Source organism: Gopherus flavomarginatus, chromosome 2 (assembly GCF_025201925.1).
Source record: "Gopherus flavomarginatus isolate rGopFla2 chromosome 2, rGopFla2.mat.asm, whole genome shotgun sequence".
NCBI lineage: Eukaryota > Metazoa > Chordata > Testudines > Testudinidae > Gopherus > Gopherus flavomarginatus.
The window spans coordinates 212,041,378-212,059,038 of record NC_066618.1 but is presented as its reverse complement, the minus strand read 5'-3'; the positions used below and the strand labels follow the sequence as shown (position 1 = coordinate 212,059,038).

At 47.3% G+C, this 17,661-nt stretch overlaps 1 protein-coding gene across 19 annotated transcripts in view; it reads right to left on the bottom strand.

The window, feature by feature from the left end:
- The window catches only part of EPB41L3 (erythrocyte membrane protein band 4.1 like 3), a 146,067-nt gene that overhangs the window by 71,300 nt on the left and 57,106 nt on the right, over positions 1–17,661 (bottom strand). For 12 of the 19 annotated variants that reach the window (XM_050942106.1, XM_050942102.1, XM_050942113.1 and 9 more), the window contains exon 1: positions 14,829–14,983. In XM_050942106.1, the coding sequence (XP_050798063.1) occupies positions 14,829–14,882 (54 nt within the window). In that variant the 5' untranslated portion in view covers positions 14,883–14,983. Of the gene's footprint in view, positions 1–14,828; positions 15,027–17,661 lie in introns of those variants that run through there. The other 7 variants (XM_050942108.1, XM_050942117.1, XM_050942119.1 and 4 more) reach the window with 2 other exon arrangements.

Genomic DNA, 17,661 nt, shown 5'->3' with positions numbered 1-17,661 from the left:
GCCCACACCAGGGAGGGAGTTAGCCACCACTCTAGGGAGCCTAAGGTGCTCGAGGGAACGGTGACTACCATGACCATTGGCTCCCTGTCCGGGTGGTACGCCGAGGTGAGCCAGACTTGGAGAGGACGGAGGCGGAGCTTGGCGTGTTTGGTTACAAACTTGCGGGCAACCATGGACCCAGGAGACTGAGACAAGTACGAGTCGAGGTCGTTGGGAAAGCCTGCAGACCTCAGATGATTGTTGCCATCGCCTAAAACCGCAGTTGTGATAAGCAGGCTCCGGCTAGGTAGGAGACCAGGATAGTTCCTAGGAAGTCCAACCTCTGCGTGGGAACCAGAGTGGATTGCTCTATAGTAATCATCAGGCCTTGATCTGTGAATAAGACCGTGACGATGCCCACGCGCTGAGTGGTTTGTGTCTCAGAGTCTCCTCGGATAAGCGAATCGTCCAGATACGGAAAAATGCATATCCGACATCAGCGAAGGTAGGCGGCGACTATGGCCGTAAACCAGAAGTACTGACAGTTGGCTAGAAAGCGGAGGTATCTCCTGTGCGGAGGGAAGATGGCGTTGCGAAAGTACGCGTCCTTCATATCCAGGGCGGCATAGTAGCCCCCAGGAGGCAAGGATGGAAAAATGGTTCCCAGGGATACCGTGCGGAACTTCAACCTTATCCTAAACCGGTTGAGTCCGTGCAGGACTAGGAAGGTCTGAGACCTGCGTTCGAGTGGGGGACTAGGGCATAACGGGAGTAAAACCCCTTGCCCCTTTCGTCCATCGGCGTCTGCACCTCTTGTACGAGGAATTGCTCGTGAGAGGGGTCCCTGAAGGGGGGACAGGGCTGGAACAAATTAGAGGTGGTACCTATGCTCCACCGTGTGCAGGATCCAGCGATCTGAAATTAACTGGGGCCACGCCAGGAGAAAGCGGGATTGGGATCCCGGCCTGTGACTGGTACACCGCCCTCAGGCGCACCTTGGAAGGTTCGTCTTTGGTCCCAGTGGTAATTGCGAGGGACCTTGACCTTGGCTCTTTAGGGGTCCTGACGTTCGTCTGCGACCACCTTGGCCTCGCCGTTTGCCAAAGTCCTGTCTCTGGCTAGGCACAGAGTATGGCGGCTGGGGACAGAAAGGCCTGCGTTTGGTCGCTGGCATATGCATGCTGAGAGAGCGCATTAGGACCCTATTGTCCATCAGGCTTGGCAGCCTGGGGCTGTCTTTGCCGCGAAAGGCCTTTACCAACAAAAGGTAAATCCTGAATGGCATACTGCAGCTCCGGCCGGAGGTTTGAAACCTGAAGCCATGAGATGCACCTCATGGCGACACCAAAGGCCAGAGTCCTGGCTGCAGAGTCTGCTGCGTCCAACGAGGCCTGGAGGGACGCTCTGGGTACCTTTTTTCCCCTGTCCTCCAAGACGGCAGCGAACTCTTGGCGGGAGTTTTGAGGGAAAAACTCCATAAACTAAACTACCTTCACCCAGGTGCTATAATTATCGCAGCTAAGCAAGGCTTGTTGCTTTGCTACCCAGAGCTGCAGGGCCTCTGCAGAGTACACCTGGCGGCCAAACAGGTTCATTCGCCAAGCCTCTTTCGGTTTCGGGGCTGGCGCCCGCTGGCCATCATATCAGAATCGTGGTCCTGAGCATAAGATCTGCGCATGTGGGATGACACGGATGCGTGTCTGGATGGCCATGGAGGTACTAAAAGAAGGCACAGGCAGAGTCTCTGACTCTATCGGACCTTGCCCAACTCGGCACTGGGAACCGGCACCGGGAGGCGTACCGGTACCTGGAACGAGATCCAGACCCGCAACCAGAATGGTGCCTGGAGGTCGACCGAGATCTCGAGGTTCGGGGAGAGGCTACAGGAGTCAAGGTACCTGTCGCGGTGCCGGGAGTCGGAACGGTGCCAATAGCGGGTCGGCGAACGGGATACCGACCGGTGCAGCGAGTGCGACCAGTACCGATGAGGAAAACAGCACCGGGACTGCAAGTGGTGTCGGGCGTGCTGACAGGATCTGGAGTGTCTGCGGGACCGTGATCATGAACGGTGCCGCTCTGCTGTGCTGACAGAGGACGGTCACATGAAGAGACTGTATTACCCGCACCGGCGGTGCCGGGGTCAGGCAGCATCGACTCTGTCATGGCAATGAGATCCCTCGCCGTTGGTAATGTCTCCAGCGTGGAGGGAACAGCAGGCTCAACCACAGTGCATACTGGGGAGCTGTCAGGCACCGGATTCGACGGCCCTCGTGGGACCGGGATCGACGGTACCGAGGTCGTCAGAGCTTCGGTAGGCGTCGGTGCCGGGTGATCCGAGTTAGATGAGCTGTCTGGCTGCGGTGCCGTCGGCACGGAAGCAGCAGGAGCAATAAGCTCAACCACGGCGCGCGCCGGGGAGCCGTCAGGCACCGGATTCTACGGCCCTTGTGGGACTGGAATCGACGGTGCCGATGTTGTCGGTGCCTCAGAGGTGTCGGTGCTGGGCAATCCGACTTAGACGAGCTCTCTGGCTGCGGTGCCGTTGGCACGGAAGCAGCAGGAGCAGTAGCTCAACCACGGCGCGTGCCGGGGAGCCGTCAGGCACCGGATTCTACGGCCCTTGTGGGACCGGGATCGACGGTGCCGACGTCGTCGGTGCCGCAGCAGGTGTCGGTGCCAGGCGATCCGACTTAGACGAGCTCTCTGGCTGCGGTGCCGTTGGCACGGAAGCAGCAGGAGCAGTAGCTCAACCACGGCGCGTGCCGGGGAGCCGTCAGGCACCGGATTCTACGGCCCTTGTGGGACCTGGATCGACGGTGCCGACGTCGTCGGTGCCACAGCAGGTGTCGGTGCCAGGCGATCCGACTTAGACGAGCTCTCTGGCTGCGGTGCAGTTGGAACGGAAGCAGCAGGAGCAGTAAGCTCTACCACGGCGCGTGCCGGGGAGCTGTCAGGCACCGGATTCAATGGCCCTGGGGGACTGGAATCGACGGTGCCGATGTCATCGGTGCCTCTGCAGGTGTCGGTGCCGGGCAATCCGACTTAGACGAGCTCTCTGGCTGCGATGCAGGTGGCACGGAAGCAGCAGGAGCAGGGGGCTCAACCACGGCGCGTGCCGGGGAGCCGTCAGGCACCAGCAGGAATTGTAGGCTCTCTCGACCTCGGAGGAAGGGAGCGGTGCCGAGTCGACTTCGGTGCCGGCGACGGCCGGTGCCGAAAGGCCTTGGCAGTACCGGCGGGGTCCGGTGCCGAGGAGGTGCTTCTGCCAGCCGCTTGATCATCGCTCGGCGCCAAAGGTGGAGGGGTAAGTGAAAGTCCCGCTCCTTTTTGTTCTCGGCTTAAAAGCCTTGCAAATGGGGCACTTAGCTGTCAAGTGTGATTCCCTGAGGCACTTCAAACAGGAGTCGTGTGGATCTCCCTTCGGCATCGGCTTCTGGCAGGCCGAGCCCATTTTAAAACCCGGTGAGCGGTGCATGGGCTCCGGCACCGGGTTCATGGAAGGGGCTACTTCCTGAACCCCGCTAACAATTACTAAACTAACTATGTTAGCAAAGAAAAAACATATAACTATACAAATATATATATAAAAGGATTATAACTGCATAAGTATATACGAGAACTACGAGTAGCTAGGGAAGTGGAGGTCAGCTAAGCCGCGCTCCACTGTTCCAACGACCGACACGGGCGGTAAGAAGGAACTGAGGAGCGGGTGGGCCGGCAGGGGTATATATCAAGCACCATGATGGCGCCACTCTAGGGGGCGACCTGCCGGCCCACTGAGTTGCTAGGGTAAAAGTTTTCCGACAAATGTGCACGCGCGGCGCACACACCTAACTGGAATGGATATGAGCAATCACTCGAAGAAGAATAAGTATTTATATTCAGAAACAGTAACTTTAGATAAAAAGCCGGCAAAGTTGCACGTGTAACTATATTTATTAAGAGCACACTCAAGCTTGGAAGCCTCCTACCGACATGTGTCAGAGAACATAGCTTTATCTGAATTCCTTGGATAATCTGGATAATTCCTTGGGAGGTAAGGGAAGTACTACACCCATTTGTCAAGACAAGAAAATAATCTCCAGGGGATCTTCTATCCAAAAGTAGTATTACGAGCTGGGTATGGAAAATGCAGAAAAACAAATACAGTTGCCACTAAAGTAAGTGACCAAATTTTCTTTTCCATGCCTCTTAATTGCTTGCAATGCTGGTAAAGGAAAAAGTGAGACTACATATTGTATACATTTGAAATCTACCCTGTGATAGTCCTTTAGGACTAGATGCCATTTTGACCTTGTCTAGTTCTTCCTGGAAAGGATCTACACACTCCCACTTAAAGACCTTTCTCTCAAAAGGGAAGGAGATATAATATGCCTCTGTGATATGTGGGGCACTATTTATCTAGCTTAAGTATGTCTCTCAAATAGGAATTCCACCATGCACTGGTGGAACAAATAATCTGTTTATTCCAGTATACCCCTTTCATTTTAGGATACTATTTTGAGAAATGCCAGGTATCTAATAAATCATGTAACTGTCCAGACACAAATGTCTGAACATAAAACCTCTAATTTCATTTCAAATTAAGCATTAACATTAGATACTGCCTGGGGAACCAGGGGAAACCTCTGGTGTTAAGATGTGGGGTTTTCATTTTTTTTTCTCAAAAAACATTTTTAATAAACACATGGAGTCGACATGTTCTTTCTATTATTACCAAGGAACATCAAGTTGACTGAAAGAACTGGATGAAAGAAAGATTCCGTCCTGGGGAAAAGTGAGGGACAAAACTAACAATGCTCTTTGAAATATCAGTTATCCAACTCATCTATGGAATATCAAAATAATATGGCAATAACCCAACTTGCTTTATTTAATGCTGTAGAGACCACAGAAATAGTTACCATGGAAACTTTTGTTTTCCTTTCCTGACACCCTGTCTGTAGAACCCTGCAAATCCACGGGTATCCACTTAATATCTGTGGACCATTTTTGCGGACAGCAGTGTGGATGTGGTTACAAATTTTGTATCTGCGCAGGGCGCTAATGGTAAGAGCTAGGCGGGCAGCTGTGAGGAACCACAGCACAGATCCTCCACCTGCCCTGGGCGGGGGGCTGCTTGGGCCCCATGCCCAGGGTAGGTGGAGGGTCCGCCGAGTCTCCGCACAGCTGCCCGCCCGGCTCTTACCGTGGCTTGGCTGTGGTTCCGAGCCACCCCTGCCCCAGTCGGAGCCGGACTGGGGAGAGCTGCGCTGGCAGCTGTAGGGAGCCTGGGTCCCTCCATCTGCCCTGGGCAGAGAGGTGGGGGACAGAGATTCTGGGCTGGGGGTTGCATGGGCCCCCCACCCAGGACAGGTGGAGGGTCTATGGACTCTCCGCACAGCTGTCCGCCCAGCTCTTAATGTGGCCGGGCTGTGGCTCCGAGTCGCCCCCCCGGTCGGAGCTGGGTCAGGGAGAGCCGTGCAGGCAGCTGTGGAGAGCCCGTGCGGATTCATCGACCCTCCATCTATCCTGGGCGGGGAGGCCTGAGCAGCCCTGAGCAGATCCACAGTTCTCCCTCCTCCCAGGCTATCATGGAGCTCAGCCGAGGAGATGTGGGGAGCTGAAGCAGACCCTCCACCTGCCTGCAGTGCGGAGTGGTGGGCTGAGACCAGCCCCCGGCTGTGTCTTTGCTCCCCTCTGGTTTCCTGCCCAGCCAAGAGCAGGTGGAAGGTCCGTGAATCTGCACAGGCTCCCCACAGCGGCCCACGCAGCTCTCTCTGACCGGGCTCCAACAGGGCCCGGGGGGGAAGCGGGGAGAGGGGAATGCCTCAGAGCCTCAGCCTGGCCCCCAGTGTAGAGCCCTGCAAATCTGCAGATATCTGCAGATAATTTTTGCAGGTTGTGGATTGCGTATCTGCGCAGGGCTTTACCTGTCTGGTAAAACTCAAACAGGACTGAAGATGAAAAATAAATTCTCAGGGGGCTCTAACTGCTGAGTCTTTTGAAAATAAAGCAAATATTCTGCCATTTATTTAGACCTAGTAGACTGTATCTTTCTGCTCATTCAAGAAATTGGTTATCCTCTGTTTGTAAATATTCACATTTATAGGTTTAGAGCAAGCCATGAAGACATACTACAGTCTGTTTAGGAAGTCATTCCATATTAGACCATCTGTACAGAAAGGTCGATAATTAAAAGATTCCAAGGCATCCAGCTAAGTTGCACCAACCTGTCAAATAGAAAGCCAAAAGGGGGGAGGGAAAAGGGAAATAGAATTCTTATATAAATTCACTTGGAAATGCTCTGCTTGAAGCTGGAGGAGCTCAGAAGGAAAAACAATATTCATTTTCCTCATTTTTGGAAAACCTGAATCAGAGAATTCACTTCAATGTTTCAGAGGATCTGAAATCAAGGGATATATTGTCAAAGTGCAGTTCTGGATCTCTTTTGATATTGGGCTCTTTAAAGTACAGGTCAGGCCTGAGACCAAGAAGTTTACTTAACTGGTTTCTGCATTGCTTGGCTAGAGGATTACATATCTCCAGGATTCTTCACCTCAGCAGGATGAGTTTGGACTCAAACTCCTGTCCTAGATGTATTCATCAGATCAGGTTTCTGACTTTCACAAGTAATCTGAGAAAGAATTGGGGACATCTCGCACTGGGCTTTCTTCCAAGATGAGAAAGGACTGGTGGAAATGGTACTCAGCGCCTTTTTTTGACCTGACCATATCGTTGAGGTACAATGCATTTAATTTAATTTCTGTGATCAATCCTGATATTTACTATGGGATTACATCCAAGGGCAAGAAGCAGTATCACTGGCAGGCTGGTGGTACACACTGCAGGAGTACTATGCTGCTTTGTTCAGTGGAGCAGGATGAGACGCCCTGCCAAGTGTCAGACAGCTCACTTGATACTCATACATCTGACACTGATGCCTGCCCACATTTCATAGATGATGTCATAATTATATTTGAGAGAAAGACTCTTCTCCCACAGAATGCCCTTTGGAATTAGGGCCAAATCCTAAACTGATTGAAGTCACTGGCAACAATTCCACTGATTGCACTGGTTCAGGACCAGGTCTTAGAGCAGGCGTAGTCAATTATTTTTTGTCAAGGTCTAAATTTCTTGGTCAAGACATAGTCAAGGTTCAGAATCTAGAGAGAATAATAATTTAAAAAATAGCAACAAATATAAGAAGTAAAAAAGACCTTGGGGGTCCATTGAAAAGCATCTGGCTATCAGGATTTGGCTCGTGGTCCATCTATTCACTACCCCTGCCTTAGCGGATTAGTTTTGTATTCATAAATCTTGTAATATCTAATACTGTCATTGATCATTTTATGTATTATGAAGCAATTCATTCCAACGTGATTGAGTCGTCTAACTGTATATATAGATATTAAAAGCATTTAAGCAAAAACTTTGTTCAACATAATCTAAACACAAATGACCAAGTTCTCAAAAAAGCATAAAACTTGGGTCCCAAATTTTGTAAGTAAAAAACATTTTTCACCTACTGTAAGCTTTTGCACATGAACATTCAAATTTGTCTGAGAACACTGCAGCTGCATGCACAAAAACATATCTAGATATCAGTTTTGCACTCAGAAATGCAGAAATATTTTTAAATTGAGCTCATTTATTGAGATAATTTCCATAATAATACATGAAACATTTTATCAAAGCAAATCTTTCACATTCAAAACCTGGGGAATATAAAGTCTAAGACAATTGTACTTTGAGTACTGCTTATTCATAAGTCAAGCTCTTAAACTGTACAGCACTGGATGGATTCCTTTCCTCTTGGGCTGTGATTTTACATTAGAGATGCTGAAAAAGAGATTCTCTCTCTTTAGGATGCTTAGTATAGCAGGCTATAGAGCTGATGCAGTAATCTTTCTAAGAAGCACTGTCTGACAAACAAAAATAATTACAATTTTCTTCATCTATAATCTCCTCATTAGAGGTTAAAATTAGTCTCTGTCTCTCCTTTAACTGGATTAGCTCAGGTTTCCCATTTCCACAGAGCAAGTCCTTGAGTTGTGTATCTAACAATACTGAATGAGAGTATTTTCTTTCTTATCCTTCCAACTCAATCTCTAAATGACAAGTTCATGATTTTCATAACTGGCAAGTACTTCAATACTTCACAATTTGAACCATGGACCTGTTCCTTTTCTGCTTCATTTCACTCATCTGTTTGTAATCTCGCTAGAAAGCACAGCAATTCATGAACTATCTTCAGCCCATTCTAGGTGTCAATCTTCTTCATTTCCTTCTTGAGGCATTTGTGAGATTATTCCTTCTCCCAAGAGTTTATCATCACTTTTGCACCATGTTTGGGACTGGTATTCCACACCTCCGTAGTGCTGCTAGATGTGCTACATACCACATACTTAACATACGTCTGCTCGTGTTCACTGTTATATCAGATTGCATGCTTTCTGTGACTTCTGCTGCAATGCTCTAAGCAACCTTTGTCCTATTTTCCTTCAGCTTCTCTCTTCCTTGTAGTGTATTCCAAGCCAGTGGCCATTTTGTTTTTGGAAGGATTTATGTCCTCACATTATCCCTTTTTTTTGTCCTTTCCACCACTTTTTAAAGTCTTCCACAGACCAATTATTCTTTATTGCAGTTTATTTTGTCGGCAGAAGTTGTATTTTCTGAACTATTAGGTGCGGATTTTAACCTTATTGACAATAGCTACACCAAAATATAAGATGGAACTCTCACCATGAGTAGACATCTAAGACGATCCGAGAGAAGGTCTATTGATCGGTGAGCCAGTGACTCTAGAAAGATTGAAATTCCAAGACTTTTTTTTGGCATGGAACTCCTTTACAGGAAACATACAGCATCTCCTAATTTTTTATTTTTATCATTTTGTGTTTTCAATGACAACTGTATTGTATGTATAGGAACAATGTATGAATAAAGACTTCTGCTCCTCTAGTAGTTGTTCCTGGGAAGGGACTACAAAGGTATTTGACCATCCAGAGGTGAGGCGAGGGGAGCGAGCACGTTGGGTCACGTGCCCACCAAGTTTTCTGCCAGGGTTTATATTTTTGTTTCTTTTGGGGGTGGGGGGGTTTGAGTTCAAAATGCATGCCCCTCCCCATCTACAGTTACACATAGTCTCTGTGACCTCAAAAGAAATGCATTCTTAGACATAAGCCAACTGCTACCCTCAGTAGATTCACAATGTAAAAATGCAGTGGAGTTTGTGGCATTGAACCTACTGTTTTATGTTTTTCGCAGAACAAAAAGGAGGTTTTGTGACCTATTTTTCTCTGTTTCTAGTTTGGAATGCCTTCATGCCATGAAACATATTCCCGGGCCAGAAAAAAAACTCACCACAGACAGGGATGCTGGAGGACCAAAAGAGGAATTTTTCAGCTGAGTCTTAGAATTTTTTCTCTGTGAATACAAGCCACATTACAGATACTTTGGGTCTGCCCACTGTTACTCTCAGGTGAGTTCTTTGCAAACAGGCATTGGAACACTATCAAAAGAGAGTATCCTGGCATAATACAAAATACTGGAAGCCTGAGAGAGACAGAAAGGTAAATTAGTAGAAGGTGAAGACTCCTACGTGGTAATGATGGAAGAAGAGGGTGTGTGAAGATACAGAGAATGGCAAGGAGATAATGGATTACTAAAACCTGTTTCGGATGTGTCTGACTCCATGAGTGTGTGCAATTTTAACTGTCAGTTTATTACCCTGATGAGCACATAATTGATATGCTATAGGATGTGTTCTATCTGAGAGCAATATACTCCTTTAAATAATATTAATATTTAGCGTTCATAAGGTGCCTGTCATCTGTAAAGCACTCAACAACCAACTAATTGATCCTCACGGTCCTCAGAGAGTCAAATAGTGAAATAATATCCTTGTTTCACAGTGTGGGGAATGCAGTTCTAGTACAAGGCCACACAAGGAGTGACTGGCAAAGCTGTAATTGTAACTCAGGACTGGGATTCTAACTTTCTGAGATTTTGTTTCCTCTTGGCCCCTTTTGGGATGCGACATGATGCATTCAACACGATAGCATTGATGGGATTATTACTATGTGGTGATACTTCTGCCAACAGATGGTGGTTTGCCACATTTCACATTGGCTCACTGCCTTAAAATTAAAAATAAACACTACACCTCTTGTAAAAGGGAATTAAGTGGACAGAAGCACAAGGAACTTCAGCATTTAATCTTTGAGTATATTTTTCTAAAAGAGCATCTGGTTTTTATGCCGTTCACATCACATCCATGCATGACTTTTTAGGCCTTTTCCCTTGACCTCTTAGTGTTCAGCTTATCAAGATGGAACTAGCATAACTGCGCCCAGGAACATAATAAGTTCTGTCTTTTGGGGCTGTCCTTAAAATGTTGATTGGGCTTTTTGGAGATGTGACAGGTGAGGTATCCCTTATCATCATTATGCTATAGTCTCTGTGGATCAGCCATATAACTCTACTGCTAGTCAGAGCTGCTGCACAGGAACTTTTCCCTCCACTTCTATTTGAGGCATGGAGTTCTCCTGAGATCTCTTCATTTTCTTTCCTCAGTCTCCCTGGCCAACTAATCCTTCTCGGGAGGTCAGTGTATAGAGTTAAAGAGGCATCATTCCTCTTGGCATGTTGTCATCTCTTTCCCTTGCCAGATCAGTTGTGCCAGCAGCGGAACCTTTTGCACAGAGAAATTAGACTCTCCTGGGATCTACCATGCATTCTTGAATGCTGCACAGTAGCCTGCAGTTGGCTAGAGAAAGCACAAGTTTAATACACAAACACGCTGATAGTTTAATATATTGGTAGGAAGACCTGATACAGGACTGCAATGCCAACATTGTCGTCTGTCATGTGCACAAATTCACATGTACAAATTTGCAAAGCAGTGGAACTTTGGTCCTCTCAAATGTGTTTAATTTTGCATTCCAGTACCTGAACTGACATCTGCTTTGGTGAATGCAGTTACATATCCTTACGCATGTAACAGCTGAAGTGCTATCCCTTAACTTGGATAATTTTTGGACAGACAAAAGCATTTCTGGACTACAGTGTACAGGGGCGGCTCTAGGTATTTTGCCACCCCAAGCACGGCAGGCAGGCTGCCTTTGGCGGCTTGCCTGTGGGAGGTTCTCGGTCCTGCTGATTCAGAAGAACGACCGAGGGAGGTCCGCTGAAGCCGCGGGACCAGCGGACCCTGGGCAGGCATGCCGCCGAAGGCAGCCTGCCTGCCGCCATTGCAGCAACCGGCAGAATGGCCCCCGCAGCTTGCCGCCCCAGGCACGCGCTTCGTGTGCTAGTGCCTGGAGCCGCCCCTGATAGTGAATATTATGAATAAAGGATATTTCAGTTATCTGAGTTGATAAATCATAGTGCAATTTATATTGGACATTTTGTGAAGCAGACACTGAGTAATCATACAGACTTTTAGGAGAGAAATAAGACAGGCAATAAGACAATGACATCTATATGCCAGCATTTTGACTCTTCAACTTACATTCAGTACATATTTGGAGAAAGAGTGCAAATTCCTAGAAGAAAATATTACTCATACTATTTTATTTGCATAAATCCAAGTCTAACTTAATAAATTTCTCCTTCTACTTCACCTTATAAAACTTGTCTTACTCATAATATTTTCATCTATCTAGTGAAATTTGCTTGATTGCACTCCACATAGTGACTTCGATTTTCCACCTAAGTGATTAAGGCTTCAGTAAGTTCAGCTCTTCCCATTAAAGCAAGTACCTATATGTGGGTTTCCACACTATTTTCTGTCAGATATAAAAACAGGTCTGGAGCTCAAAAAGTAAAGCAACAATCTGAGATTAGTGGTAATGTCACAGCAGCGTATCACACCAGCTATCTACTGCTAGTCTAGAAAGAAACTGTAGAGTACTCAGCCAATGAAACTAAAATGTACTTGATAGCATATTTTTCAAATTACTATGTATGTAATAAATCACACCTGCTGTTTACAGCTAAGCTCTTGGCATTGCAAAAATACGTTTGCTCCAAATTTTAAAGCGTGGTCATGAATAAAATTCTGAAGTCCTTGCTCAAGCAACGCTCCTCATTGAAATCAATAGTCAAGAGTGAGTGAAAACTGTGTAAGAACTTCAGAATTTGGCCCCACATGCAGCAGCAAACTTCTACTTTTAGAACAGTGGCTCCCAACCTTTTTGGATTATAGCCCCAAAATCTGTGATGGAGTAATGGCTGCTTCACCAGTGAGGGTTCCTCAAGTCCTCCCCTGGTGTGGTTGCCACATCTCACCACCTTCTCCCTGCTTCCCATTTTCTCTTTGGTGCTGTTTTTCCACAGCTTTCCCCTCCCTCTAACATCAGAACTTTTTCTTTTCTACATATTTTCACAGATTTTGCTTTCTATTTTTATTCTATCCCTACTCTTCCCTCTCCCTGCTTCACCTTCTTCCACACTTTTACTACCTCATTTTCCCCTTCCTCTTCTGTACCTGGTGGCTTCTCTTCCCTACCACACACTTCTCAATTACCAAAAGGATCTAAGCTGGGTGGAGGGAGCAAATGGCTCCAGTGTGAAGCCTATGGGTTGCAATGGGAGCACTAACATGGCACATAAAAGGGCAGCCTGCCTGAAGAGTGTGTGCCCATGAAGCTGCCAGCTACTCTCTACTGTTGGGATTTAGGGTAAGTCTACACATTGAGCAGTGAAAGTAAATTCTCGCTCAAGAAGACATACTCGGACTAGCTCTGATCAAGCCAGTGTGCTAAAAATAGAATGCAGCCGTAGCAGCATGAGTGGCGGGGGGGGGGGGGCTAGCCCACCCTGAGTATGTGACAGGTTTAGATGGTAATACTAGTGTCTTGAACAGGTACATACTTGGGGCAGCCAGGCTCTCCCTGCCATTCAAGCTGGGGTGGCTACACTCTGTTTATAGAGCACTAGCTCAGTCAGGTGCTATCTGAGTAACTACAGGACCCGGGAAAGGGGAAGCCCTTGGAGATCAGAGGCTCCCTTTCTTTAATGAGTTTCACTGTCAGTGGTCCAGGCTGAGTGTCACAGATAGTCACATGCATCTAGAACCCCATGCTCCCCAGGGGTGGCTCTAGGCACCAGCAAAGCAAGCAAGTGCTTGGGGCAGCAGCCTGCAGGGATCCAGCCTGGGAGCTGAGAACCAACAGGGAGCCCTGGGAGCTGCAGTTCCTTGGTTAGCTCCCCTCCTATGGAGCCAGCCCTGGAGCATGGAAAGAACTACATTTCCCAGCATTCCCTTGGCAGCTATCAACAGGAAAGGGAGGGGGAGGGAGTATGGTAGCTGAAACCTCATGCTGTAGCTTGCTGTGAATGGAGAGCTCACTGCTAGAGCGGGGTGGCACTGTGAATGGGGAACAAGTGTGCCCAAAGAGTAGAAGGCTTTGGTCCAGATATTCCCTTCAGAAGACATCCCCAGACTGGATTATGGATACTGGTGTGACCTCACCTGGCAGCCCCCAAAGAAGGAATTGGGTGGACTAAATGGATAGTGCCCCTCTCTATCTGAAGCCTAGCAAGGGAGGTACATGGATCCTACTAGAATTTAAAATGAAAAGTAAGGGAGGGGAGGTTCTACTGGATCTGGGCAGCTTTAGATACAGTACCAGGCACGTAGAAGGATTTCCACTTCTGAGCCACGGAAGCAGAAATTGACTTTTCCTTTCCAGATTTAGCTAATATTCAGAAAGGGAATCTAGCACCTGCCTTCCAGATTTGAACACTCAAAACTCAGGAGTGCTCAAGCTCAATTTGGGCAGCTGTTACTTCATTTCTCCCAAATCAGATATACTGATCCACTGTAACTTGCTGTAGAAAAAGTAGGATAAAATTGAGCAAGAAATGCTTCCCAGTGGTTTTTAGGACTGGAATTGCTATTTTCAACAGCCATTACCTTTTTTTTTTTTTTTTTTTTTAGTTTTATTTGTTTAAAAGGAAGGCAGTGATATTGCATTGGCAAATTCCCCATAGAAACAAAGAGTGGAACAGAAAGAATAATAAAGGCACCTCAACTTTTCCTCATTTATAGAGGACAGTCTTATAATATGCATCCAGATATCCTCCAGTCACACAAGCTGAAACTTGTTCCACTTTACTACAGTTCTGTAACCACACGGGAACCAATCCTGTCTGTATTCTGTGCACATCCAAAATTCCTGCTGAATGACCAGCCCTGGGAGCAAGTTACCAGTGACCCAGGGCTGGGGTGGAAGGAGGGTGCAGGTGTCAGGGGCGGGGAGAGCCCAGGGCTGGGGCAGCAGGGGGTGTGGGTGAAGAGCCCAGGGCTGGGGTGACAGGAGGAGGTCGGTGGGCACTGGTTGGGGGCAAGGGCGGAGCCCAGAGGTGGGGCAGCACGGGGTGTATGTGGGGGGAGAGCCCAGGGCTGGGACAGCAGGGGAGTGCAGGTTGGGGGGTGAGAGCCCAGGGCTGGGGCGGCAGGGGGGTGCAGGTTGAGGGGTGAGAGCCCAGGGCTGGGGCGGCAGGGGGGGAGCCCAGGGCTGGGATGGGGGCAGCCAAAATTTTTCTTGCTTGGGGTGGCAAAAAACCTAGAGCTGGCCCTGATGCTCCTTCTCTGGAGTGCTTCTATACCCCTCAATGTGGATTAAATCTGAGTTCAGTCCTCAATCTCCTAGAGAAGACATTGGGAGCTGCTTGGCATTTGGCACTTGTGAAAAAACAGACCACTTATTTAGATCTAGATTTAGGCTTCCATTTTTGAAAACATTCTTGCCTCATGAGTCTACTCGGTTTTTTAGTAGAAGAACTTTTCTCCACAATAGAATGAATTAGGATATACAGGGAACAACAGATAAAGCAAAATAGAGGAAATAACAATTTACCTCCACTTCACATCCATATTCAGAGCCATCCAGGAGCATCACTTTGCACTGCATGTTTTTCGGCTTTTTAACAATCTTTAGAGGAGATCTGGAGAGTTTGCTAGATGATGATTTTTGAGAGAGCTTGTCGTCTTCAAACTGCTGGTATTCCAGCTGTTTTGCAGCAGCAGCAGCAAACTCCCTTTCTCTGTCAGTGACCTGTGAAGAGCAAATGGGAAGATTAAGTTTCAATTTCAGATTAAAATAGTGGCTGTACAATGCAGCCATTCAGAATCAAAATGCACAACTGGCTTTCATCTTATGGAGAGACTATTCACCACTAACAGTTACCCAGCTGCAGCATACAAACAAGAACTTCATCTTTATTGTCTGGAATCCTGTGGCACCTTATAGACTAACAGATGTTTTGGAGCATGAGCTTTCGTGGGTGAAGTGGGTATTCACCCACGAAAGCTCATGCTCCAAAACGTCTGTTAGTCTATAAGGTGCCACAGGATTCTTTGCTGCTTTTACAGATCCAGACTAACACGGCACCCCTCTGATACTTTATTGTTTGGGAAAGCCTGCTTTAGTCAATAAAACAACTGTGTGTCTTTCTGTAACCGCCACTTTGAAAGATAAATATATGGCTGGGAAAACCCACTGCAGTAGTGTTATTTTAGGCTTATCCCTAGGTCAGCATCTGAGACAGCTATAAAGCTGTTATGATGCAATATTGATTGTGGTCCTTTCCCCTGGAACAGATTGTCAGAGCCACTCTAATCTTCACATAGCCACCTTTAATAGTCAATGCATTATATCAGTTGAAGCTCCATTCCAGTAATGGTTACCTCTATAACCAGTTGTGCCCCTGCTAGCCTCCAGACAAAATTTCAACAACAAAAGCATAGTAATACCTAAGCTAAAGTATAAAATATTAATCTTTTAGTCATCTCACTACCATGAAAAAAAATACATCTGATTTGGCTCTGAACAAATTCAATATAATCAGGAGCCAGCAGCACTGAAATTCATCACAATTTAATCCTCTGAGTCTGTTTTCCTTCAGCGCAACAAGCCTTCATGAGACTGGATCAAATCTGTCCAAAAGCTTTAATCTGCTTTCAGACCAAAACAGTCCTGCGTCACACTGGTAGTGCACAAGACTGTAGGGCACACACAGTGTCACAATATTCCATCTAAATGCAAGGATCTTTCCCTGGGGAATCTCCTGGAAAAAGGTCTCCCAAACATTAGTTTCCCTTCTTTATTCTGTTTCAAGGGGAGAGGGCACTTGGGGCCGGATACATGCCAAGTGATGTAAGGGTACGGCTACGCTTGAAACTTCAAAGTGCTGCCGCGGGAGCGCTGCAGTGGCAGCGCTTTGAAATGCGAGTGTAGTCGCAGCGCCAGCGCTGGGAGAGAGCTCTCTCAGCGCTGCACGTACTTCACATCCTCATGGGGTTTAGCTTGCAGCGCTGGGAGCCGCACTCCCAGCACTGCGGCACTGTTTACACTGAGGCTTTTACAGCGCTGTATCTTGCAGTGCTCAGGGGGGTGTTTTTTTCACACCCGCGTGAGAAAGTTGCAGCGCTGTAAAGCGCCAGTGTAGCCACGGCCTCAGCCTGCAAATATAGTGCTGTTGTGGTTTTGCTACAGCCCCAGGGCAAGGGGCAGAGCATAGCAGTGCTATCCCAGGAGCAGACGAGGAACCAGATTGTGAGGATAGTCACAATCTGGTCCTGGGTTCCCCCCTTCCTCCAGGCAGGAACTAAACAGGACCAGCCCTATATCTGGCTCACATTATTTCCCCTCCTGTGCCCATTTAAATACACTGGCTGGTGTACTACATTACCACGCCCCTGTCTGCTAATTCACACCTCGTCCATATGCAGAGACTGGTCTCTCCGTGGGAGTAAGTCAGTGCCTTACGCCTCTTGCTCCCCTGTGTGGGAACACAGTAAGGGTCACTGTCTGGCCCTCATCTTGGAGCAGAAAGCAAGAAGGAGAGTCAGCCTAGGAAGACAGAACAAGGAATAGAGAAGCCTCTTTCAAATCCAGCACATCCTCTTAACAGCAATAAAACATGCTGGGAGCGAGCGGGGGCGACAATGGAAAACAATCCCTGCTATCTCAGCTGGATCTCCTGTTTTAGCTTAGCCACTTATTAGTTGAATGCTTTCTCTTTCAGGCACGTAGGGCCAAGAATCTCAACTCCCCCTGAAGCTAATGAGGGTTGACAGCATTTAGTGCGCCATGGGATTAGGGCCTCGTAGAGTAATTAATGTCCACAGTGCCCATGGTGGGTAGATGAAGGAAAGCTTTGGAGAGTGGGGGAGGGGGATGAACGTCCCTTAAGAAGGCAGTTAAGTTGCTCAAAAGGGAAGACTGATAACAAAAGCAGAAGAGATTGCTGTTTTAAGAGTAAGAGGCATCTTCAGTCAGAAAGAACTCCCAGACCTCCTCCTTATGGGTTGTTGATTTCTTTCACTGAAATCTGCAACAGACGTTAATGTCTCTCTACATACGCATACAAGAGGTGGCACTGGTATTATTTTGTTGAACTAATCAAGTAGACCCAAACGAAACTAAATGAAATTTGTCCAAGGTTAGAACCACAAAGGATTTTCTATAATTTGCACAGAGCACAAAAACATGCCAGGAACTATTAGAGAGCGCCCCAAAACTGTGATGACATGTCCCTGCATTGAGATGATTTCAAAGTGAATTAAGCTTCCTCCTCTTAAAGAAACTTGACATTCTGTTGGTGCCATTATCTAGGGCAAAAGCAACCACTAAGAAGCAACCGCATTCCCTAGGTTATTTTGAATTTTGCATGCATAGATCCATTCTC